We start from the raw sequence: 24,836 nt of genomic DNA, 5'->3' as shown, positions 1-24,836 counted from the left end.
AAGACATACCAGAGTATAAAATGCAGCTTAGCTTTTGGGGAGGAAAATAGAAAAAACAAATCTGCCTACCAGGTATTCATCTGGCTAGCATCCTTAGTCTGGCCAGCTTCAGCACATTAGTTTGCTGGTTTTTTTTATCCCCCGCTTGGGGATAAAAAACAGCTTTTAAGGCACAGCTGAGAGGAAGCAGCAATGAGAAAAGCAGGCAAAGCACGGAGAGATTGCTTCACTCGGCTAGCGCCTGGTTAGGGCTGAAAAAAAGCTAAAGAACAGCTGAGAGTTGAAGCAAAACATAGAGATTGCTTCACTCACTAGCGCCTCATTAAAGCACAATGGAGAGTCAAGGGAGCAGGCAAAGCTGGGAAGATCACATCACTCACTGGCACCTCGTTAGCACCCTGTTAGAGCTGGAAAAAAGCTTTGAAAAAGCTACATTCGGAGTATAAGACGCACCCAAATTATCAATCTCTTTTAGGGGGGAAAAAGGTACAACTTATACTCTGAAAAATACGGTATGTCCTTAGAAAAAAAATAGAATTCTCACTGGACAAAGGTCAAAGTGGCAATTCATGCTATCAAAGGCGTTGAACGTTAGTTGATCACATCCAAATAATTTAATACTCATAGGACCTTAAAACAATCAAATACCATAGCATGTATAGATAATCCTTTTAATAGCAAAAAAAAGAAAAAAAAAAGAAAAAAAAGAAAAAAAAAGAAAAAAAAGATTTTCCTTATAAGAGTTAATATATGTGGACACAAATATTGGCATTTGTGTATGCATCTGTTGCTATAGTCTTGTCTACCAAATTTTAATTTGGGAAATTTAAACTGGTATCTATCCATATAATTTTTCAGTAATCGAATCAAGTGTCCTAATTACGCAAGAAAGTTTTATTTTGTTCCTTTTTTATTTGCAAATTGTTTCCATTATGAAGCTTATTTATTTCTAATCACTCATTTTAATAAGCATAAGGTATTTATTTTTTTCTTTTCTATTATTTCCAAGTAATATGTAATACAGCTCTTGCTGTGTATGATGACTGGGTTTATACAATATCCTGAACAATGTTCTGCTTAATCATATTTTGTTAAATTGGCTGGGTCTGTGCATCATTTATTATTTCAATTTATGATGGACATAATAAAGGAAATACTAACCAAGTCTATATTGAATACATGTGTTGAAAAGGATACACCACTGGCTTCCATATCACTCAGTTTAGCAGGGGAGTTGTTTTGTTGCTGTTGTTTAACTATTGTTATTACTCTGATTAGTTCTCATTTTGGGATAAAGGACAGGCCATAATAATGTTACCAGTAGTATTATTTTTCTCAGCCCTGACCCATTTTTTATCTATAGTGAAGGAAATTTTAAATAGGATATACGTTTGCAGTTAAAAGAAATTAGTGATATTCTTTGCCTACATTCAGGTCTTTAGTAAAGTTAACATTTTTAAAAAATTCTCATTATTAGAGAATGAACAGCCTTTTCATGTTAGAGAATGTTGTGGAAACTCTACAGCCCAACAACACACATATACTTTAGATTCATTCATAAATTAGATTTGATGGGAGTCATGATTTTTTCAAGTTCTTTCCTATATCAAGCAAATCAAATACATAACCGCCTCTTCGAGACCGCGTTCTACCACATAGCTCCCAGCGACCGGTAAGATCCCACAGAGTCGGTCTCCTCCGGGTCCCATCAGCTAAACAATGTCGGCTGGCGGGCCTGTGGGGGAGGGCCTTCTCTGTGGCTGCCCCGGCTCTCTGGAACCAATTACTTCCTGAGGTCCGGACCACCCCCACCCTATTGGCCTTCCGCAAAGCGGTGAAGACCTGGCTCTTCCGGCAGGCCTGGGGCCGTTGATCTTGTTATAATGATCTTGTGAGACCCGGCCACGAATTGGAGTGCATGTGTTTTAACGTTTTTAAAGTTTTTAATGTTTTAATGTTTTTCTTTTAAACATTTTTTATGGGATTGTTCGCATTGTTTTATTCTTTGTTGTAAGCCGCCCAGAGTCCCTTGGGAGTTGTGCGGCATAGAAATGCGACAAAATAATAATAAATAAAATAACCAGGGTGTAAGGATGGGCAAAGTTTGTCAAATTTACTTGTACCTGTTGTCACTGGAGAAAGTTGAAAAAAGAATGGATCCTATGTTATATCTAGCCATGCCCTATTATGTGTGATGCAGATTTCTTGCCTCTTCCTCCTTTTCCTTCAAATTACCAAATCTTTACAAGAAATGACCTTGAAAACCAGAGGCTTGCACAATTCATCTAAAGAAATGCATGGCTGATGGGGATCTGAATTTGTATCTTGCCAACATTTGGCCAATCTTCCAAACATTGCAGCAGATGGTCATGTTGTTGGGAGTTATGTGAGGAGCAATTCAGAGGTGGGTTTCAGCAGGTTCTGACCAGTTCTGGAGAACTGGTAGGCGAAATTTTGAGTAGTTTGGAGAACCGGTAAATACCACCTCTGATTGGCCCCGCCCCCATCTATTCTCTGCCTCCCAAGTCCCACCTTATCAGGAGGAAATGGGGATTTTGCAGTAACCTTCCCCTGGATTGGTGAGGGAATGGAGATTTTACAGTATCCTTCCCCTGGTGGCCCTGGTGGCTTCCCCACGGCCACCAAGCCATGGCCACCAAGCCACACCCACAGAACCGGTAGTAAAAAAATTTGAAACCCACCACTGAAGTAATTACAGATACTAGCTCAGGTGTTACTGCAGTAAAGAGTCAAATATACTTTTATGAGTTTCAATGAGCCCCTCAGATCTATACCTGGAAGATACTGATATACATTTAATTAATATACTAAATAATACCTATTGTTCAGCAGAAGCCACTGAAGTCCATGTGGAAGGTTCTATCAGAAAAGCTGGCAATCAACTTTTGGTGGGGGTAGGACACTTTTTATAGTTACAGATTTAATTTAATTTAGTTTAATTAATTCAATTTATATGCCGCCCCTCTCTGAAGACTCAGGGCAAATTTCAACTTTGAAGGTTGTAGGGAAATTGTTTGGTGACAAGAAAGAAAGAAAGGGTTGAGAAATGGTATCCTTTTCTTTTTTTTCATGGTGAGAGAAAATTTATTTTTAAGGGCAAAATGGATGTTTTGATCTGGACAAAGGTTTCTCACATGAGTTTTGTAACTTTATTGTGCAAAATAAAATCATTTATTTATAGGTGGGTTTTGCCACCTATCTGAGGGAAGTGATGGTTCAGGGGCTAAGATGCTGAGCTTGTCGATCGAAAAGTCAGCAGTTCAGCAGTTCGAAACCCTAGCGCCGCATAATGGGGTAAGCTCTTGTTATTTGTCACAGCTTCTGCCAACCTAGCAGTTCGAAAGCATGTAAAAAATGCAAGTAGAAAAATAGGGACCATCTTTGGTGGGAAGGTAACAGCATTCTGTGCGCCTTTGGCGTTTAGTCATGCCGGCCACATGATCACAGAGATGTCTTTGGACAGCACTGGCTCTTCGGCTTAGAAACGGAGATGAGCACCATCCCCTAGAGTCAGGAACAACTAGCACATATGTGCGAGGGGAACCTTTACCTTTACCTTTGCCACCTATATGGGGATCGTCCTCCTTCTGGTGGAAACACCTAGGAGTGTAAAAGGACCTTTGCTTAGCCAGCCAAATTAAACCTATCAGTCAGACTGGCGACAGATGTAATCAGATAACCCTCATATCCCTAGAGAAAAAGCCTTTTGCCATTCTGTTCCTCGTAGGAAGAGTGTGGCTACCTTAAAAAAACAAGCAGACAAAAAAGAGAAAGGGGAAAATATGTTTGGACATCCCCATTACAATTTCTACATACCACAAGAATATTAACAGTTTTTAGACTTTGCTTTATTACCAAGCAATTTCTGCAACAGAAACATTTGCAATGGGAAACAAAAGATGGTTATTACTTTTCTTAATGGGGAAAAAAAAACATAACAAAGGCAATCAGGATATAATTATTACAAGTTATGTATCATCTGTAATAGGATAAGAATACAGAAGCATTATGAAAATAGTAAGTCTATTGTGAAGGCACTTAGTTGCAGAATAAATCTGTAGGAATCTGAGCTGTCCCGTCACAGGATCTTTCAAGGGGAACATGCCTGATCCTTCCGGAACTCAGCAAAGTCACCCTGGCATATTTGTGTGAATCTGCAATTCCAGCAAGTAAAAACAATACTTCCAGCAAAAAGTGTTTCCATGAGGCAGCCACAATCTTTCTGAAGCCTTGTTACCCTGAAAGGTTTCTTCATGGGGCATCATTTAGATTTAGAATGAATCAGCTGGAAGGGACCTTGGAGGTCTTCTAGTCCAGCCCCCTGCTCAAGCAGGAGACCCTATACTATTTCAGATAAGTGACTGTCTAGAATCTTCTTAAAAACCTCCAGTGATGGAGGGCCCATGATTTGTGAAGGCCAGCTGTTCCACTGGTTAATTGTCTTCACTGTTAGGAAGTTTCTCCTTAATTCCAGGTTGCTTCTTTCTTTGATTAATTTTCAACCATTGTTTCTTTTCTTGCCCTCTGGTACTTTGGACAATAATTTTCTGCACAACAGTTTCCCCCTGTTCTTGTGCTAAACTGTATGCAGAATTCCATGGAAAGGTAAAACTGCAGGACATCTGCTTTTATTAGGAGTTCTCTGAAAGTTATTCTAGATTCTTAAATTGAGGCCAGTGCTAACAATGCCTCCTTCTCTTCAAGCTATTTCTCAGAGCTAAATGAGGATTAAGGAATTTAAGTGCTTGTATTTACAGCTAACCATAAATGCAGATGCTTTAAAATCCTTCTTACACTTATCAGTGGCATATTTTAGCCCAGGAAAGATTCCTATTCCCCCCCTCCTTCCAAATTGCAATTCTGAAGCAGTTTTATCATTGCAAAAGTAATTCAGGGAGACCTCTGTATATGGATTAAATTAGAAACCAAGCAAATGTTTTCAGTAAGAGAAAAAAAATCATTAAAATGAGTTAGTTTATTTTTATAAAATGTTTAATTGTTTGATAATGATAATAGTGCAATACAAAAACACATTATCAAACACAGGGGTGTCAAACTCAAGGCCTTCAGGCTGGATCTGGGCCGCGGGGTGCTTAGATCTGGCCCATGGGGCTGCCCTAGAAACAGCGAAGGACCGGCCTGCAGTGCCTCTGCCAGCAAAAATGGAGCTTGGGCAGGCTGGGCTCCGTTTTCGGCCATGACGGTCTCCTGCAGCCCTCTGCCAGTGAAAACAGAGCTCAGGGAGGCCGCGTGTGGGATCCATGGCCTCCTTTTTCACTGGCAGAGAGCTGCAGGAGGCCGTTGCAGCCAAAAATGGAGCCTCAACTAGTGACGTCAAGCTGGCCACCCCCTGGCCACGGCCCCCTGGTACCCCTGATGTGGTTCTCAAGGAAATTGAGTTTGACACCCCTAATCAAACAGAAAGGATATCTATCAGGGGTGAAATGCTCCCGGATCAGACCGGATCGCCCAATCCGGTAGCGATTTTTCCCTGTGGTTCGGTGATCCAGTAGCGATAGCTGCCCGGGTGTCATTACTTCCTGGTTTTAACCAGGAAACATGCATGCACATGTGGTGAATGCACTTCTGAACCGGTAAGGAAGGTAAGTAGATTTCACCCCTGACATTTATCCAGTAGTTTTTGTGGAGTTTTCTTCAAGTACGTTATGTTGGACATTTTTTGGTGTGCTTTCAAGTCAGTGTTGATTACTGGCAATTGCCTGGACAAGTTGATGCAGTTTTCTTGGCCAGATTTTGGAAATGGTTTGGAAACAACATTGCTTATTTCCTAAGGCTCAGTGGGAATAAATGGGCTAAGGCACCCAGTTGGCTTTATATGTAAGGTAGGACTAGAACTCACAGTCTCCTGATTTCTATCCTGATGCCTTAAGTATTAAACCAAACTGGCTTTCTTAATCAAACTTAGCAAAAGAAAATAAATAAGGGAGAGAGATGGAGAGGGAACAGTAGAAAAGCAACACGAGCAAGGCAGCATTTACTGAATAGTAGAACATCCAATTTAAACATTTAAAAATAAAAGTTTAGAGACTCAAGAGACTGTATGTATAGGATGGCTTTATGCTATGAATATGAATAGAGCCCGCATTTCCACCGAGACCATCAAAATAATGTTAAGGATCCTTTATAAGAATTCTTATAAAGTAGCTTCTATGTACAGCTTTCTGCACAAACATTTACAAAGCTAACCCTTAATCTTTAATTTTACACTAGAGTACCGTGAGCTTCATACATCCCATCAAATAAAAATGGAATCCCCCCCCCAGTTTTCATTTAATACCTAGATGTAATATTTGAGAGAACTTCAATTAAGTTATACCTTATTTTATTCCCGTTCCTGGCATAATATATAGTCAAGTCTCCTTTTTAACATATATGTACAATCATGTTGGTCCACTTTCTGGGATTTGGCAAATTTTGCCAATGTTGTCTATGATGGGCCAGTAATATTATTACTGGCTTGGGCCCAATCAGGAAATATGTCCAGTTGAAAGAGTCTAATTCCCCAAGTATTTATGGCCAATGTAACAATCACTAATCCAATGATATTGACACCAAAGCCAGCTTTGATCTACAAATAAAAAGAAAAACCAAAATAATGAGTATCAGTTTGAATAAGGGTTTACAGTTCAAGCACAGCAGATCTGGATAGCTTCTGACATTTTTTTTTTCATAGACCAAATCCAGGGAGCATATAGATCAGCTACTTAATTGGATTAAATCATTTCCTTCTATTTCCAGATGTGTCCTCATGTTCACTTTGCCAAACTACAGCCAACAAGGCACTAACTGGGTTGAAATAACTCGAGCTCTGTCTCTGATCTATCTATGTCAGTGTTTTCAACCTTGGCATTTTTAAAATGTTATGGATACATAAAGTCTTAAAGTTGCCAAGGTTGAGAAGCACTAATCTGTATTTTCTGTCTGAGATTTCCTTAATTCTAATCAAGACTTTTTCTCAACTATTTTTGCCTTTATAGCATTTTTGACACCATTCTTTGAGAGTTGGGCTAGTGGCAATAATAGTGGTGATGGAAACCACAATTTCAAACCTATCTTGAATATCATTTGTACATTACAAATAATGTATATCTACGGTGACCACATTGCAACATTCATTGTAGTGCTTCATTGTTTTTGAAATTTATTTGATTTAATTGTGGATGCTTAATACATACCATATCTTTGATTTGACAGTGCCCATAAGTGAAGACAATGGCATTTGGAGGATTGCCTACTGGTAGCATTACCGCAAAAGAGATGCACATAGTGACAGGGATCAGGGTGTATAGTGGGTTGATTTGGAGGCTTTCAGACTATAAAGAGAAGGAGGAAGACTAATTCTTTTGGTAATATGCATAACAAAACTGGAGAAACAATATTATTAGATCTAGGGTCCTGGCTTAGTATTAGACTAACATACAGATTATCTGGATTCACATTTTCTTTCAAGCATAAACGTAGAGTGCAAGACATTGGATAAATATACTGCACTGATAAAATTGAAATCTATGTGTATTCAAATGAGAATTCATGTAGACAATATAAGAAAGAGGTCTACCAACTATAACCAATTGTCATGTATTTTAGCATCCAAGATTGGCTATAGGCTTGGCTTGTCTCCTACCTAGATTTTCTACCTTGATAAGTAATAGGCAACATGGTTCTTGCATTATCTCTGCAAACTGCAATGCTGCTAAAGTGACAATGACTTTACAGAGATGCCATCACACAAATGTCCCCATTGTGTACTTGTGTTCCTAGGTTTGATGCAAGTATATAAATTACAGCATTGATGAGATGATAGCAACAGGATTGTGACACCATTTTTCTCCTTCTTTGGTGGCATCTTGGACTTCCTATCTCAGATGACTTTAATTTTCTTTTTTATGCTTTTTATTGAGCATTAAATGAGAAAGTGGTATACTGCCTTTTAGCATCAAGTACATCAACAATAATGCTTTCGGTTCTTGTAGAGATTACAACACATTCTTCCAAACAGGAAAACGGTGACAGTCCACTGCTTTGTGTAGATATGCCCTTACTGCCTCAGAAAAACTGGCCAGAGTAATAAGAAGTTCTTGATGCTCTCTCAGCTTAACTGTTTTTTTTGCAAACATTTCATTACCCAAACTAGGTAACATCATCAATGCTAGGTGGGAGTGGGGTTTGCTCTCATTTTTATATTCTAGTGCAGGGGTGTCAAACTCGCGTCATCATGGTATCATCACATGACATTTCATGACTTTACCCCTCTTCGCTAAACTGGGCGTGGGCGTGGGCAGCATGTGATGCATCTGGCCTGCGGGCTGCGAGTTTGAGAACCCTGTTCTGGTGGATTGTCTTGTCAGTGTTGGTGGGAATGGTTTTGGTTGTTCTTGGGTGGGGCTGTTTACGGTTAGCTTGTTTAGCAGTTCCTTAATTGCAATATTGCTTACTTCTTGGTTGTTGGTCTGATGTTAATCTTGGAGTTAATCTATGCTGATCTGAGTGTTGATTGCTGGTGAGGAGATGTTTTGGATTTTTTTTTTGTTTCCTTTTGAACTTGATTGTCTCTTTTGAATTGTCTGTAGATATCAAGGGCCTTCTCTGTAGAGTTTCTCTGTAGAGTGGGGAGGCAAGGAATGTTGTGGATCCCATCCCTTAAGGAGATACATCTGGCAGGACCCAGAAGAAGGCTCTCTGTGGTGGCTCCCTCCCTCTGGAACATTATTCCTCCAGAAATGGCCCCCACTCTGACACTTTTTCACAAGGCCCTCAAAACATGGTTTTCCTGGGGAACCCAGAGTGGGGTGGGATTTGAGTATTTACTTTATATTTGCTAGTCCTTCCTGACTCTAGGGGGAGGTGCTCATCTCTGTTTCAAAGTCGAAGAGCCAGTGCTGTTCGAAGACATCTCCATGGTCATGTGGCCGGCATGACTAAATGCCAAAGACGCACAGAAGGCTGTTACCTTCCCACCAAAGGTGGTCCCTATTTTTCTACTTGTATTTTTTACATGCTTTTGAATGTCTAGGTTGGCAGAGGCTGGGACAAGTAACGGGAGCTCACCCCATTACGCGGCACTAGGGATTCAAACCGCTGAACTGCTGACCTTTCAATCAACAAGCTCAGCATCTTAGCCACTGAGCCACCGCGTCCCTCTAAGGGGGGGGTTAGGGGGTCATTATTTTTTACTTTTTATTACTTTTATTTTTTCTATAGCATGTTTTTATTATCTGTAAGCTGCCTAGAGTCACTGTGAGGAAGTCGTCAGCTATATAATTTTTCATGAATAAATAAATAAATAACAACCAAGCTCAGAGAGCACCAAGGACCCCTCAATTCAATTCTGAGCTACAAATATTCTCCTCTATTGGTAACCAAGGTAAACTTGGTAATATAAATTATTCTGGGAAGGCAGGAGGGGTAGTGGGAATAACTCAGTGGTGAAATGCTCCCGGTTTGAACCGGATTGCCCGATCCTATAGCGATGGTGGCGGGTGGTTCGGAGAACCGGTAGCAAAAATCCCTGCTCCCCCCATGCACAGCTGAGCCGCATAATCATCAGAGGCTTTTTAAAAAAAAATTTAAAAGCATTTTTTCTGCAACCTCTTCGGCCGAAAAAATGTTTTTAAAATTTTAAAAAAGGCCTCTGATGATCGTGTGGCTCAGCAGGGATCGTCAGAAGCTTTTAAAAGGTCGAAGAGTTTGTAGAAAAAATTGTTTTAAAAGAAAAAAAAATGGCCACGCCCACCCAGTCACATTACCCCCCCACACCAAGCCACGCCCACAGAACTGGTAGTAACAAATTGTACATTTCACCACTGCAATAACCTTGTCTGTTTACTTTCTGATGTCTATGTATCTTGTGACTAGTCCATGTGAAAAAGAAAACTGCCCTCTCCAGCTGGAAATGCGCCCCTTATCTTTAAAGGATTGCCTAACCTTGTTTTAACAAATCCTAATCGGTACTCACCATGCCACATAGAATTGGGAGGAAGATTGTTATGGTTGCAGGATTGCTAACAAACTCCGTTACAATGGACACCAGGAGGCAGGCCAGCAGACTGACAGCCCAGGATGGAAGGCTACTCAGAGATAACATTTGCCTCCCAATCCATGTCGAAAGTCCAGAGGTCTGAGGGTCAAAGAAAAGATAGGTAGGAAAAACAAACAGATTCTAGTTCTTGTGGTAGCTGTTCCAAGCATTAACCCCAGTTCTGAAGGAATAAAAAAGTGGTTTTAATGCTTCCACATATTGGCAGTTAGGTAGATGAGCATCTACCCTCATTTATTGTCTTCCCTTGAGATTCTGTTAAAAAGAAGTCTAGGAAAGACTTTATGAGGAAGTGAATCAAACATGTTTCTGTCTGCTTTATCTCTCCATCGTAGCGCAGCGGTTAGTATGCAGTATTGCAGGCTAACTCTGCCCACTGCCAGGAGTTCGATCCTGACTGGCTCAAGATCGACTCAGCATTCCATCCTTCTGATAAAATGAGGACGGTAAAATGAGAACCCAGTTTGTTAGGGACAATATGCCGACTTTAGTGCTGTAAAGCACTATGAAGCGGTATATAAGTCTAAGTGCTATTGCTATTGTTAAAGAGAAGCAATTGAGAAAGGAGATGGGGTAAGCAATCATAGGGAAGAAGGGTTCACCAGTGACTGGGAAGAATTGTGCTTAATAGGAAATGATAGCACCATTTCTTACTAGAAAACATAAAATAAGCAGCTTTCCCCACAGTCCAAACTCATCCGAAGACAAAGAACAAACTACAGTCACAATCACAATCACAAGCATCCTTTCAAATAAAAGAGATGAATTCTGTCTCTATTGCATATTTTTCAAAAGTATGTTTATCAGTGGAAATCCGGCAGGCAGATTAGTTAGCGGTAAGGATAAATGTTAATAATGCAGCTATTTTAATTCCTCCAGGTCCCAACACTTTCCATTACAGGTAAGCCCGCAACGTACGACCATAATTGACTTCCAAAATGTCTATTGCTAAGCGAGACACTTGTGAGTTTTGTCCCATCTTAAAACCTTTCTTGCCACAGTCATTAATTGAATCGCTGCACTTGTTAAGTTAGTTACATGGTTGTTAAGTGAATCTGGCTTCCCCATTGACTTTGTTGATCAGAGCTTCGCAAACGGTGATCACATGATGCCGGGATATTGCAACCAGAGGTGGGATTCACATACTGTAGCAACCAGTTCGCCCAATACCGGAAATGTGAGCGCACATGCGTGTGCTGTCACAAAACATAGCAATTCGCTCGTGTGTGCCGTCCGCACATACGTGAGACACAGTGGTGGGTTTCAGCAGGTTCTGACCAGTTCTGGAGAACCGGTAGTGGAAATTTTGAGTAGTTCAGAGAACCAGTAGTAAAAATTCTGACTGGCCCCGCCCCCATCTATTCTCTGTCTCCCGAGTCCCAGCTGATCGGGAGGAAATGGAGATTTTGCAGTATCCTTCCCCTGGAGTGGGATGGGAATGGAGATTTTACAGTATCCTTCCCCTGCCATGCCCACCAAGCCACGCCCACCAAGCCATGCCACGCCCACCAAGCCACGCCCACCAAGCCATGCCACACCCACCAAGCCACACCCACAGAACTGGTAGTAAAACATTTGAAACCCACTACTGGTGCGACATCAAAACACAGCGATATAGGTCAGGATTGTGCCCAGGCAGATGAGGGGGGGCGGGGCCACCCCACCTGCAGGTCACCACTACTGGTCTGAACTGGCTGAATACCTCCCCTGATTGCAACCATCATAAATATAAACCATTGCCAAGCATCTGAATTTTGATCAGGTGACAATGGAGATGCTGCAACAATCATGTGAAAATTGGTCATAAGTCACTTTTTTCAGTGCCATTCGCTTTGAATGGTCACTAAACGAATGGTTGTAAGTCGAAGAATAACGGTACTAGTTGGCCCAAGCTGTCATTAAAACTGCAAACTTTAAAAGAATCAGCTTCAGAGCAGAGAATCAGAGCAAATAGTTAGTCTATTTTTTGGAATATTTGGAAAACAAAGATATATCTATCTATCTATATCTATCTATCTATCTATCTATCTATCTATCTATCTATCTATCTATGGAAATATATATATATAGGGAAAGTCAACAGGGAAAAGGAAAAATAGTGGAGTAATAAAGAATTCAGATCTATGAGTGACCTGTTGTAGTCTCCTGTCTCATTTCAAAAGCTTTTTGCATGTGATTATTTCAGATCCCTGGATGGATTCCATTCTCTGGTGGTCACTGGGCAAAGAATATGGAAAGGGAAAAATTGAATTGATAAGGAGAAGTGGGTGGATCCCTAGTATAGGTCTCCTGCGTGAGCAGGGGGCTGGACTAGATGACCTCCAAGGTCCCTTCCCACTCTGTTACTGTTACATGTTCCCATTCTGTTAATGTTACACCCTCTTTTGGATTAGGCTTTCACCTTATTAACTTGCTTTCACCATGCATCAAGGAATGAAGCTACCGAAAGGGAAAAAGTCCCTCACACTGGAAGCATTTTAGTTTTGTAAGCAATGTAACCCGTCATCACACCGAGCAGTGTGTCTTAACCTTGGTAGCTTGAAAATGTGTGGCCTTTAACCCCCAGAATTCTGGTTGGCTGGGGAATTCTGGGACTTGAAGTCCACACATCTTCAAGCTGCCAAGATTGAGAAAAACACTGACATAGAGTATTACAATGGGTGAATATCCTGAAGTTAACTATCTTACCTTGCATCCAGCGGCTAAAGCGTAACCTCCTCCAACCAGAACTACTATCTCCCACGGCATTGTTTTCTCAAAGTCCTTCCAGGTGATTATGGACTCTCCTGAGTTAACATCCGTTGACTTATTAACTTGACCTATGACAAAATAAAATACACTTGCTTTGTTTATAGATTCTTTTTGACAGATAGTAATTGCACTGTCTAAGAAGAAATATCCCAAAGGCGTTTTTTTCAGGAGGCCACTGGGCTTTCTTGGGTTTTTTTACTTTTGAAGGCGTTTCGCTTCTCATCCTGCCATTGTCCACTATCCTATCAGAGCTGAAGAAGCTTCTTGGATGAGAAGTGAAACGTCTTCAAAAGAAAAAAAAAAACAAGAAAGTCCTGTTGCCTCCTGAAAAAAGCACCTTTGGGTCCTGGATGACTGAGAATCTCTACAGACTTCTACAAAGAAATACTTTCTCAGCAGAATATGGAAAGCGGCAATGTCTAAGGTAAAATCTGGCGCCTATTAGAGATATTAGATGAATAAAACCAATGTAACCGGAAGGTATCAGGCTAAGCAAATGTAGTCTAAAGTAATAGATTGAAAAAAAAAAGAGGTTTCTGTCACACAAGGCCATGATGTTTGGGGTGCTGATTGCTAATATTGTTGTGGCCCGTCAGCGGCTTGTACAGCTAGTAGCTGATTCAGACAGTGAGGAGGCTGGTGTGGTGCTGCGCCAGCAGCCTGGGCAGCTGGCACTTGAGTCAGATAATGGGGAGGCTGGAGAAGATGTGGTGCCAGAGGCGGGGATTCAGCCAGGGCCTTCAGAACCTCCAGAAGCTCCCTTAAGTGAAGAGGACAAAGAGGAGGAGTCTCTTCTCGATGCACGGGTGCACAGAGCTGCCAAAAGGCAGGAGTGGCTCCTCAAGAGGAGGTCTCCTCAAGAGTAAGGCTTGGGGCTAATTGGCCACTCCCTTAGCCTATTTAACGAGGAACGCCGACTGAAGCAATTTGCAGGGAACAACTTCGTTCACATACCTTCATGTCTTGTCTCGATTATCTTATCAGCTTCCTGCAAATTGCTTCTGGGCATTCTGCCAACCACAGTAAGCTTTCAGTATTATTCTTTGAATTCTTGGCGGCTGTTAATGCAGTTAAGCAGTTAATTAACAGCCGTTGTTGTAAAAAACTGGTTTATTTAGTAACTTGGTACCTTCTAGATATATTATAAGACCTGACGGGTTTGACATGCTTCAGGTCCCATCACTGTCATAGCACTAAGATTTGAACAGACTTTGTGTGTGCTGCGTTCTTTGGAGTCCGTAGCTGGGGCAGAACAAATATTTAGATCTGGCAATTCAATTCAATCTATTGTGGTCATAGACCAGTAGGTCAGAATTAAAATAGCTGTGTGAAAGCTGCAGTTTCCTCATCCTGCTTTTTGCCCTTAGCACTCGTAAGCTAAAATCAATCAGAATATCTATAATTCCTGGCCTATGGCAAATTGTAATTTGGTCTGCTGTCCAAATAAACATCCACCCTAAGGAGACTATCTGGGAAATAACGGTATAATGGTGACCAACAATTGTGATGTGAATATGTGAACTGAGTTTTGTATACCAACACCAACTGAAATAAAACAATGTCAAACGTTGCTCCATATATAAGCCTTCATACCTTTCGCCTTTTTCCCAAAGCATGGCTTCTTTGCTGGAATCAAAAAGAGGAGAAAACCAAGGAAAACAGACACAGTGGCATCTGTCCGATAGCCTTTCCTAGGAAAACCATGAAACAGTTTTACAACAGACACTGGTTATAATAAGCAGATAGATTCATTTTCTGACGCATGTCCTTTTTTTTCCCTTACTGGCTCCATGCACATGTACCGTATTTTTCAGAGTATAAGACGCACCGGAGTATAAGACTCACCTTAGTTTTTGGGGGAGGAAAATAAGAAAAAAGCTGATTGGCCGGTGGATCAGCCTCCCGGAATACCCCCAATCAGCTGTTCCCAGAGGTGAATTTTAGCAACAGGTTCCTTGGTTGTGAGCTCTGTGCCTTTTTTGCTTTTTTTTCTGCCTCTGAAACTTCTGAAACTCCATTTCAGAAAAAACTTTTTTTCCTGCCTCTGAAAGCTCTGAAACAGAGCTTCAGAAAAAAAGCCTCTGAAGTTCTGTTTGGGGACTTCTTTTCTGAAGCTTTGTTTCTGATGCTTTTTTCAGCCTCTGAAACCTCAGTTTGAGAAGCTGGGCGGGGCTACATTCGGAGTATAAGACACACCCAGATTTTCACCCTCTTTTTTGGGGGAAAAAGGTGCGTCTTATACTCTGAAAAATACGGGTAATTTATTTTACGAATCATGGTTTGTGAAACAAGCCATGGCATCCTGGTTTTCACATAATTTCATGCTATAATGCCTGGATCCTCATTGTAACACAACCTAGTCAAACTATGTTTTAGCACTGTGTGCAAAGATTTGCAAGAACGTTCTGTAATATTTACCGACTCAGGCAATTTTATCTTGCATGGTACAGAAATTATTTAAGGAACAAGAAAACAGATAAGGTAAGTGGAGGAATACTGATATTGTTCTGTATTATTGCCTCCACAACCAATGAGAAAGTGTGGATGGTGGCTTCTAGAAGCAGACTACAGATCTTTCAAAGAATATGTAGTAGTAGAGATGGTAACTTAATTACCCCCAAAATCTGGTGGAAGACACATTCAGCTTAGTATGATTCTTCCAGGAAATTCCTAACTTGTGCTGCTGTTGATTTTCTCATTCAAAGGTGGAGAAATAAACAAGAAGATCCAAGGTTTATAACAGTATAGCTGGTCCTTGACATATGACCACAATTGATCCCAACATTTTTGTTGGTAAGTGACACAGTTGTTAAGTGAATTTTACCCCATTTTACGACCTTTCTTGCCACAGCTGTTAAGTGAATCCCTGTGGTTTGTTAAATTAGTAACATGGTTATTAATTGAATCTGGCTTCCCCACTGACTTTGCTTGTGAGAAACTCACAAAAGGTGATCACGTTTTCTCGGGACGCAGCAACCGTCATAAATATGAATCAATTCCCAAATTTTGATTACATAACCATGGGGATGCTGCAATGGTCATAAGTGTGAAAAATAGTCGAGTTACTTTTTTCAGTGATGTAACTGTGAATGATCGCTAAATCCAAGAGCCTTGGTGGCGCAGCAGACTAAAGCACTGTTAAGTAACACCAGCTGCCAGCAATTATTGCAAGTTCAAATCTCACCAGGCTCAAGGTTGACTCAGCCTTTCCATCCTTTCGAGGTAGGTAAAATGAGGACCCGGTTTGTCGGGGCAATAAGCTGACTTTGTATAAAAACGAACACCACTTAGGGGGGGCCGAAAGCCCTAATAAGCAGGCATATACAAAAGTATGAAGGCTATTGCTTAACACATTGTAAACCACCCTGAGTCTCCGGAAAAGGGCAGCATATAAATTGAATAAACAAACAAACAAACAAACAAACAAACAAACAAACAAACAAACAAATAGTTGTGAGCTATGGTTACCTATATTGTGGTTATCCTGTTGTTAGTCTCTCAAATCCCCATACCTTTTACCTTAAACTGTCTACTGTGGACCTTTCATGTTTTTTAAGAGGTCCCTAAGGGAGCGTGTATAAGCGCACCAGCGTGCCTACCATCCCTATCCTAAAGTTCCCATTTATTTTTGTTTTATAAGCTATGTTTTGCTTATTTATTTTCTTTTATTTGTGCCAATTTTTTTTCATGTGTCCATGTCTACATCTATACTGTTACTTGTTTTCTTGTACTTGTTGACAAATAAATAAATAAATAAATAAATAAATAAATAAATAAATAAATAAATAAATAAATATTAACCTTATAGGAGGAAATTCAGCTGAGAAATCGGGGCATCAGAAATATCGGGGATTATAGTTATTGTTTATTATATTGTTATGTGATCTTGTAATGGAGGAGTTCTGAAACTGAATCTAAACACAACCTCATGCACACATCCTCACACACATCCTCACACACACCTCACAGCAATGATGAGTAGGATTGCTGTAAGTTTATTATTCTACCGAGTCTACATGTTACACAACTACTACGTCAGGAGAAGTTAACAAGAAAAAAGATCTCAAAACTAGAATCCCTAAAAAAAATGTAAACTTAAAAATATTCCAATAAGAAAAGAAATGAAAAACAGTAGAAGACATTATTCCAGTTACAGGGGAAAAAAAAAACTTTGAAGATCTGAACACACAGAAGTACAGAGAGAGAGAGAGAGAGGTTATTAAATCTCTGGAATCATCCTTTTCATGCTCTACTCTGTGATGGATGATCCTAAACATTAATTTGCTAGCACGTGAAATGATAGCAAAGATCAGGTTTTTGCCTGTCAGTAGTACACTGAAAAACATATAAAGACGAGAAAGTTTCTGAATATGTGCTGTTTTTGGAGAAAATACATGATAAATAGGCTTCAGTAATGTCATTTTGTATAAATACAGAATTGAAGATTGGTTGATGAATACAATAAAAGTTGTAGTATATGGCGGAAATAGAACATGTACGAGAATAAATAGGATGGTTCAGCACTGAGCAAGGAGTATGGTGTCCCATTGTCATTTAATCTATTGTTGGACTAAAAGACCTCCAAGGCAGTGGTGGGTTTCAATTTTTTTTACTACCAATTCTGTGGGAGTGGCTTGCTGGGTGTGGCATGGCTTGGTGGGCGTGGCAGGGGAAGGATACTGTAAAATCTCCATTCCTTCCCCAATCCAGGGGAAGGTTACTGCAAAATCCCCATTTCTTCCCGATCAGCTGGGACTTGGGAGGCAGAGAATAGATGGGGGTGGGGCCAGCCAGAGGTGGTATTTACCGGTTCTCCAAACTACTCAAAATTTCCACTACTGGTTCTCCAGAACTGGTCAGAACCTGCTTGAAATCCACCTCTGGTATGGATGCATAAAGATTGCTTGTAGTAACATTACATTTATGTTGGTTAGCAACATGAAGTTACCTGTATTTTTATATTTAGGTGAATTCAAATCAGCAAACATACCTAACAGTCATTTTTCTCTTTTCCTCACAGCAACAACTTGGTAATATGGGATGGGCTGAGAGAGAGTGACTGGCCCACTTTCATGCTTAAAATGGGGCTAGAATTCACAGACTTCTGTTTTCCATCCTGGTACCTTAGCATATTTAATTTTTGGCTTACTATTTCATATTTATTGAGAGCCAATTTGGTGTCATGGTTAAGGCCACTTCGTTTCAGAAATGGCAAAACCATTTCTGGATCAACTTGACAAGAAAATTGCAGGCAGACCGCAGGAGTCAAGACTGATTAAAACACACTCCCCCTCAACCATCCCATACCCATTCATATTCATTTTTGGTGCTTTGCATAACATTGCATACCCCATTGTTTGGCAGTGAAGGACAAAAAATAATGGGCTGCAGTTATAGGATAATTAAATTGGTTATATTTAAATCAATTTAAACTGATTAAATTTTGAAAACAAAGACTCCATAATGGTAGGTACAGTCAGATACTGGTCTAATCTAGCTAAGAATCTTCTGTTAAGTCTAGCTAATGGTCAGATTAAGCCATTATTATAACGAGTTCGCTGATTTACAGTTGAGTTCTGGTCAAGATGCCTGACTTTGTGCTTCTAAGTACCGGTAGATACTTACTGTTCAAAGAAAGATGACCAGCCTGGAACAAATCCAGGCTCTCTTGTAAACCAGAGTAAAGCCATCAAGATGAAGAAGAATGCAGTCATCATCTCAGGATAGCTAGAAAAGAAATATTTATGTATATTTTAAAAGAAGCATTTAAAATAGAATCTCACAACAACTTTGTTGATTAGTTCTATTCAGAATGTAGAAGACAGCTCCTCCAATGTTGACTTCATCCATGCTGTTCCTTGGATCTTGGTCCACTGATATATACTGTAATTGAGTTGTCTTTCTCAATCTGGCACTTCCAAATGTACTGAAACAGCAATAGCTGGAACTTTTGTCCAGCTATCGTGTGTGGTAATCATAGAAGTTCTAATATGTCTTGAAAATGACAGGTGTTCAGTGTAATACAATATGAAAACTGGGTACCCACAGACTTCAGACAATTAGAACTGCAGAAAAAACAATTGCTACCAACCTGCCTTCCACTGAGGACTTGTACACTGCACGAGTCAAAAAGAGGGCTGTGAAAATATTTACAGACCCCTCACATCCTGGACATAAACTGTTTCAACTCCTACCCTCAAAACAATGCTATAGAGCACTGCACACCAGAACAACTAGACACAAGAACAGTTTTTTCCCGAACGCCATCACTCTGCTGAACAAATAATTCCCTCAACACTTTTCATCGTTCCCACCACCCATCTCCTTCCATTATGACTATCATTAAGCGTTGTACCTTATGATTCTTGATGAACATATATTTTCTTTTATGTAGACTGAGAGCATATGCACCAAAGACAAATTCCTTGTGTGTCCAATCACACTTGGCCAATAAAAAATTCTATTCTATTCTATTCTATTCTATTCTATTCTATTCTATTCTATTCTATTCTATTCTATTCTATTCTATTCTATTCTTACCTAAGATTTCCCAGCTTCTCATATTCTTCTTGGATTCTCTTCTCAGACATTTCTTCCCTCTTGGTCTTCTTCTTCTTGCTTATTGAGCAGGTTTCTTTGAAACTGAAAATAAATAGGAGATGGGAAAACAGAAGGAAATTAGAGTATGGAACTGCAGCAAGATTTGCAGCAAATCCATATTGGCTTTGACAACCACACTCTGGGGAGAGCTGAATTAATGCCAGGAAAAAAAAAGTTTCCCAAATGAGTTTGTTACTCAGTACTCATAAATAGGAACAGAAGGAGGTCCTTCTGTGTAGATTTAGTCATAAAGTATTTAAAGTCCTTTGTGGATTTTTCCCTAAATGAAATAGATTCATACTATAATTCATTTTGGAATTGGTGTTTCTAAGCACAACAACTGAAGAAGAGTTTTTTTTCTGAATCAGATCACAGGAGTATATAAGCCAGCATCTGACCCACATTAGTTACCATCAGCGCAATTAAACAATATATACATATCTTAAGTTTATTTCAATTTAACCAAAGTGTGAAAGTCAAAACCAAACAACGATGATTTACATCTTAGTTTGAACTTGCATCCGATCAAGCTTTTTTGATGCAAAATTAAGCATTTTGTTTTAACTGAAGTAGTTTAAAATTTTTACTTCACTTTCCAATTCTTTTTGCTTTGAGTTTGCATTTTACATCATACCAAAAGATATGGGCAATGGCACTTACAGCTCTAACGATCCAATTATGAAAACGTCTGAAGCATGGGAAAGGAAATTCTACTGACTTGGGACGGTCTCCTTGAATAAGAATTGGGTTTTTGCTTAACTTCTGTTCTTTGAGCTACCTTATCCCATCTCTTTCAGCTTCTGGCTTCCTACTGTTATATTTTTCCCATTACTTGGAACAGACAACATAGCTTTAGGCTTCTTTAAAACTCCAATTTTTGGATTATTGCTATGTCACATTTTCAATATAATACATTCTTGAATACATTGCAGTAAACAGAATTTCAGATTAATAAACCACAAAATGTACATTTTGCAATGAAAAACATTTGAAATTGGCAGAGCCAACAGAATGTAATTGTTCATTGTGCAAAAATCATGTTCAGACCTGTTGCAAGAGTATACATTATTTCTGATTTATTATATCTTATTTTTATTAGGAAACAAAATGTCTCAAGAGATTGATTGGAGCCCTTCCAGATAAGGCCAATGGCAGCTTGAGGTCATTGCCAGCTTCCAGCTATTTGTGTACTAGTATGAAAATAATTTCTTTCTTTATAATAATCCTCAGGGTTGCAAAACAGGCTCCTTTTTAAAAGATTAACTAAAACAAAGGATACAAAATCTAAAACAGTTGAAAACAAAACCTGCTATTAGAAACAGAAGAATACAAGAACCATTCAGGTTACCAGAACTGGGCTACAAAAATCCCAACCACTAAATTGTTTCTATATTCTGTGCCCTGATCTACTGGTTATCTGGATGTTTACAGCCCAATTCTTGTAACTGTAACTGTGAATATATTATCTGTTATTTGCTGATGCTAGTCCTTGGCCTCCATTTCATAGCTTTGATGTTCCATAGTGGACACTGGGACATTTTTGGTGTAATACCAGCGTGATGTAGCACTCTTACTATAGATTGGGAATGTCAATAGCAGGGGTGGAATTCACTTACTTTCCCTACCGGTTTGCAAAATATGAGTGTGTGGTCATCCGTGCATATGCTTTGCTGGCATTTGTGCCTTCCGTGCATGCGCCCGGCCTCAAAAACATGCCTACATAGGATGGCATAGAGCTGGGGCAGGTAGGCAGTCCACCCCCACCCGCGATTTCCGCTACCGGTTCAGGCGAACCAGTCCGAACCTGTTGAATACCACCTCTGGTCGATAGATAGGGCAGGTTTCTGTCGGACCCAAAAATGAAGAATAACATGTGGTGATTCTTCCAAGCCAAATTTGTTATTGTTTCCATACCTATAGACAGAATCTTGCCAGACTAAGCACTTTATTATCTGCATCTCCCATATACTCTGGGAACTATTAAGGAAGGGCTGCCTTCAGTCTCTTTCTGCTACACATAATATCTGGACTGAGTTGTCTCTTATTCCTCTGGAATGCCCCCTCCCTCTCCTGCCTGGGAATCCAGCTTAGTACATTTCATCACTGTTTCACTTACTTGCAACCAAGGAAAAGCCAATGCATCCAGAACCAGGTTAATACCAGCATAATGAGCGAGATCGGTAAACTGAATAAGAACCAGGTTCCAAAATTCACCACATCCGAATTTGGGTAATGGCTGTAAAGAAGTTAAAAGAAATGAATAGAATAGAATAACAGAGTTGGAAGGGACCTTGGAGGTCTTCTAGTCCAACCCCCTGCTTAGGCAGGAAACCCTACACCACTTCAGACAAATGCATTCACAATTTATTTAAAGCTTCCTCGAGCATCGCCAATTCACTACCACTCTTACTCTACCTTAGTGTGGAAAGATATACAGTTTTTACAGTAATTCAATTACAACTTTATCTCTCATTCACTGAGGAAAAGAACCAAGCTCAGAGAAAACCAAGAACCTATTTGTCAGATATATCCATTCTATACCACTGTGAATTGTCTAATCAAAGGCTTATACAGCTTCAGGCCTTTGTGAGAATATGATTACTCACAGCTCTGAGGTGACCATAGTTTATGAACAGTAATACAAGCATCTAAATTTTGCATGCTACATTCATGACAACCCTACCTGGAACTCTATGAAAGTAGGGAAGAGTATAAAACAGATTAAGAAGAGAACACAAATATTCATTTCACAGGTTTCTTGGCTCCTCAAGTACTGTACTCTTATCTTCCATCAAACTCATGGTCTTAGATGTGAACTTTTCTATGTAGATGAACTTCATTTGGTACTTTCTAACCATTTGCAGAAAAGAATTTGAAGCAATTGTATTGAATCCAACTTTTTGCTCAATGCAAGATTCCAGATTAAAGCATTGGCAACCAATGACTGTCTAATCTCTCTCTGAACATATCCAGCAACATAGAGCTCGTCAATTCTCTTATCATTGGTTCCACTGCCAGACTGTTATCTTGGGGATTGTTTTCCTTATCATTCAGATAGAATATGCCATTTTGTAACTTAAAGCTATTGTTTTGTCTCCTGCACTTTAAGATAATATGCACTAAGAAAAAAAAAATATCTCAGCCCTTTTCTAGGCAGCATTCTTTCAAGCATTGGTAGTAAAGAGCCTTGGTAGTACAGTGGTCTAAAGCACCCTGTTATTAAGACCAGCTGCCTGCAATTACTGCAGGTTTGAATCTCGCCAGGCTCAAGGTTGACTCAGCCTTCCATCCTTTCTAAGGTAGGTAAATTGAGGACCCAGTTGTGGGGGCAATAAGCTGACTTTGTATAAATATACAAAAGGATGAAAGCTATTGCTTAGCGCATTGTAAGCCGCCCTGAGTCTCCGGAGAAGGGCGGCATATAAATCAATTTTTTTTTAAAAAAAAAGCATGAATGGAGTGGTGCAGTGACCTAGAGATGGAGCTCTCACCTCACAATCGAGAGGCTGTGTTCGATCCTAGGTAGAGGCAGATATTTCTCTCTCTGGGCACTCTGAGAATATATCTGCTGAACAAAACTTCGCAATGGTGACAGGAAGGGCATCCGGCCATTAAAACACTCTGCTAGCGCCATTCCAGTGGTGGTATTCAGCCGGTTCGGACCATTTCAGGTGAACCGTTAGTGGCGACCATGGGTGGCCCCGCCCACCTGCCTCGGTGCTATCCCATCCTATTTAGCCATGTTTTCTAAGCCGCGCACGTGAGCAAAGCGCATGCACGGAAGTCCGGGTGCATGCACGGGAGGCACGCACGCTCTCACATTTTTGGTGCATGGCGGACTGGTGGTAAAAATATGTGAAACCCACCTCTGCTCCATTCAATTGCCCAGACTCCACCCCACAAGGGATCGTTATGGGGAGTGGTGGGTTGCCCCCAGTTTGGACCAGTTCACAAGAACCGGTAGTAAAACTGGCAGGAGCCTCCGCCCACCACCCCGGATGTCATCATCGGCGATCTGTGCATGCACATTCCATGTGATCCTGTTGTGAACCAGTAGTAAAAGTAAGTAGAACCCACCCCTGGTTATGGGGGACATTAAATGATGATGATGATTCTTTCAAATGTGAATATATCCCCCTTCAATTTTCTCTTCTTGAGACTAAACACACCAGTTTCCTCAAATTCTCTTTTTAGATATAATTTCCAGATCATTATGTGAATGAAATCTCTTTAGCCATAATGGGGAGAACATCATGCCTGCCTGTTTCCTTAGTTTATAGTAAATATCTTGTGAAACTAATGGATAAGAAAAAAAATATGCCTGGGATCAGGATAAACACATATGTTTTCACATCAGCTTCAGTCAGAGTTTATTAATACTTACTTGTTGAAATATTCTAAGAAGATGAGGTTGGTGGAAGTACCAATGATGGTAGTGAGTCCACCAATAGTTGCTGCATAGGAAATGCTCAGTGAGAGGCATTTGCAGACCATATGATCATGCTTGGATGGATACTGCTGTTTGCTATTTTGGTCCAAATTTTGAGGTTGGGATGGCAGAACAAGTATTTGAGCCTGGGGAAAAAAGTAACACATCATTTGTGTTTGTCCATTTATTTGCTTTAAAAAAAACATAGAAACAAATCTTCATCCTTCAAGATCAACATTCTCCAACCCAGGGTCATGAAGAAACGTTGAGACTGCAATTCTCAGAATTTCTGGTCAGCCTGGAAATGTTGCTCTTACTGTTTCAAATTCTGATAGCTGAAGCCCCAACAAATTTGCGGAAGGCCAAATTGGGACAAATTATCATAAAAAGCTTCAAACTGAAATCACACAACTGCAATAATATTCATCAATAAAAACCAATTGTAAAACAGATTTACAAGATTTATTTACTAATTGTCAGGGAAAAAAACCAGTGGTATAAGACTGATGTACAATCTTTTTGTACTTAGAAAAGGAGATGCCCTGGTTCAAATTGTTCCTCAATTGTGCAATCCAGGGTGACATTATGAATAAACACCATGCCCAACCTCAGAGATTGGTTATTGTCAGGCTAAATTGAAGAAAAGCTTTAGGTCAGGGATGAAATGTGAAATTTGTTACTACCGGTTCTGTGGGAATGGCTTGGTGGGGGGTGGGGGGTTAATGTGACTGGGTGGGCGTGGCCAACTTTTTTTTTAAACTTTTCAAAGCATTTTTTCTAATGCTTTGAAAAGCCTCTCTGCCGATCAGGCAACTCAGCTGGGATCGTCAGAGACTTTTCAAAGCATATTTTTTACCACCTCTTCGGCCAAGAGGTTACAGAAAAAAATGCTTTGAAAAGCCTCTGACGATCCCAGCTGAGCTGTGTGATCATCAGAGGCTTTTTTTAAAAAAAACTTTTAAAAGCATTTTTTTGTCA

General features: G+C 40.1%; 1 protein-coding gene across 1 annotated transcript in view; it reads right to left on the bottom strand.

The window, feature by feature from the left end:
• Positions 1-6,469: 6,469 nt before the first annotated feature.
• Positions 6,470-24,836, bottom strand: part of SLC13A4 (solute carrier family 13 member 4) — a 51,399-nt gene continuing 33,032 nt past the window's right edge. The window contains exons 8-16 of the mRNA XM_070946823.1: positions 23,814-24,004; positions 21,546-21,665; positions 19,370-19,471; positions 18,455-18,556; positions 14,423-14,520; positions 12,767-12,897; positions 9,998-10,159; positions 7,218-7,355; positions 6,470-6,610 (exon numbers count right to left, since the gene is read on the bottom strand). Of these exons, the coding sequence (XP_070802924.1) occupies positions 6,470-6,610; positions 7,218-7,355; positions 9,998-10,159; positions 12,767-12,897; positions 14,423-14,520; positions 18,455-18,556; positions 19,370-19,471; positions 21,546-21,665; positions 23,814-24,004 (1,185 nt within the window). The remainder of the gene's footprint in view (positions 6,611-7,217; positions 7,356-9,997; positions 10,160-12,766; positions 12,898-14,422; positions 14,521-18,454; positions 18,557-19,369; positions 19,472-21,545; positions 21,666-23,813; positions 24,005-24,836) is intronic.

Source organism: Pituophis catenifer, unplaced genomic scaffold (assembly GCF_029215685.1).
Source record: "Pituophis catenifer annectens isolate HBS135680 unplaced genomic scaffold, rPitCat1.0.hap2 SCAF_7, whole genome shotgun sequence".
Taxonomy (NCBI): domain Eukaryota; kingdom Metazoa; phylum Chordata; class Lepidosauria; order Squamata; family Colubridae; genus Pituophis; species Pituophis catenifer.
The sequence above is the reverse complement of the archived record's forward strand: the minus strand, read 5'-3'. Positions and strand labels throughout refer to the sequence as shown.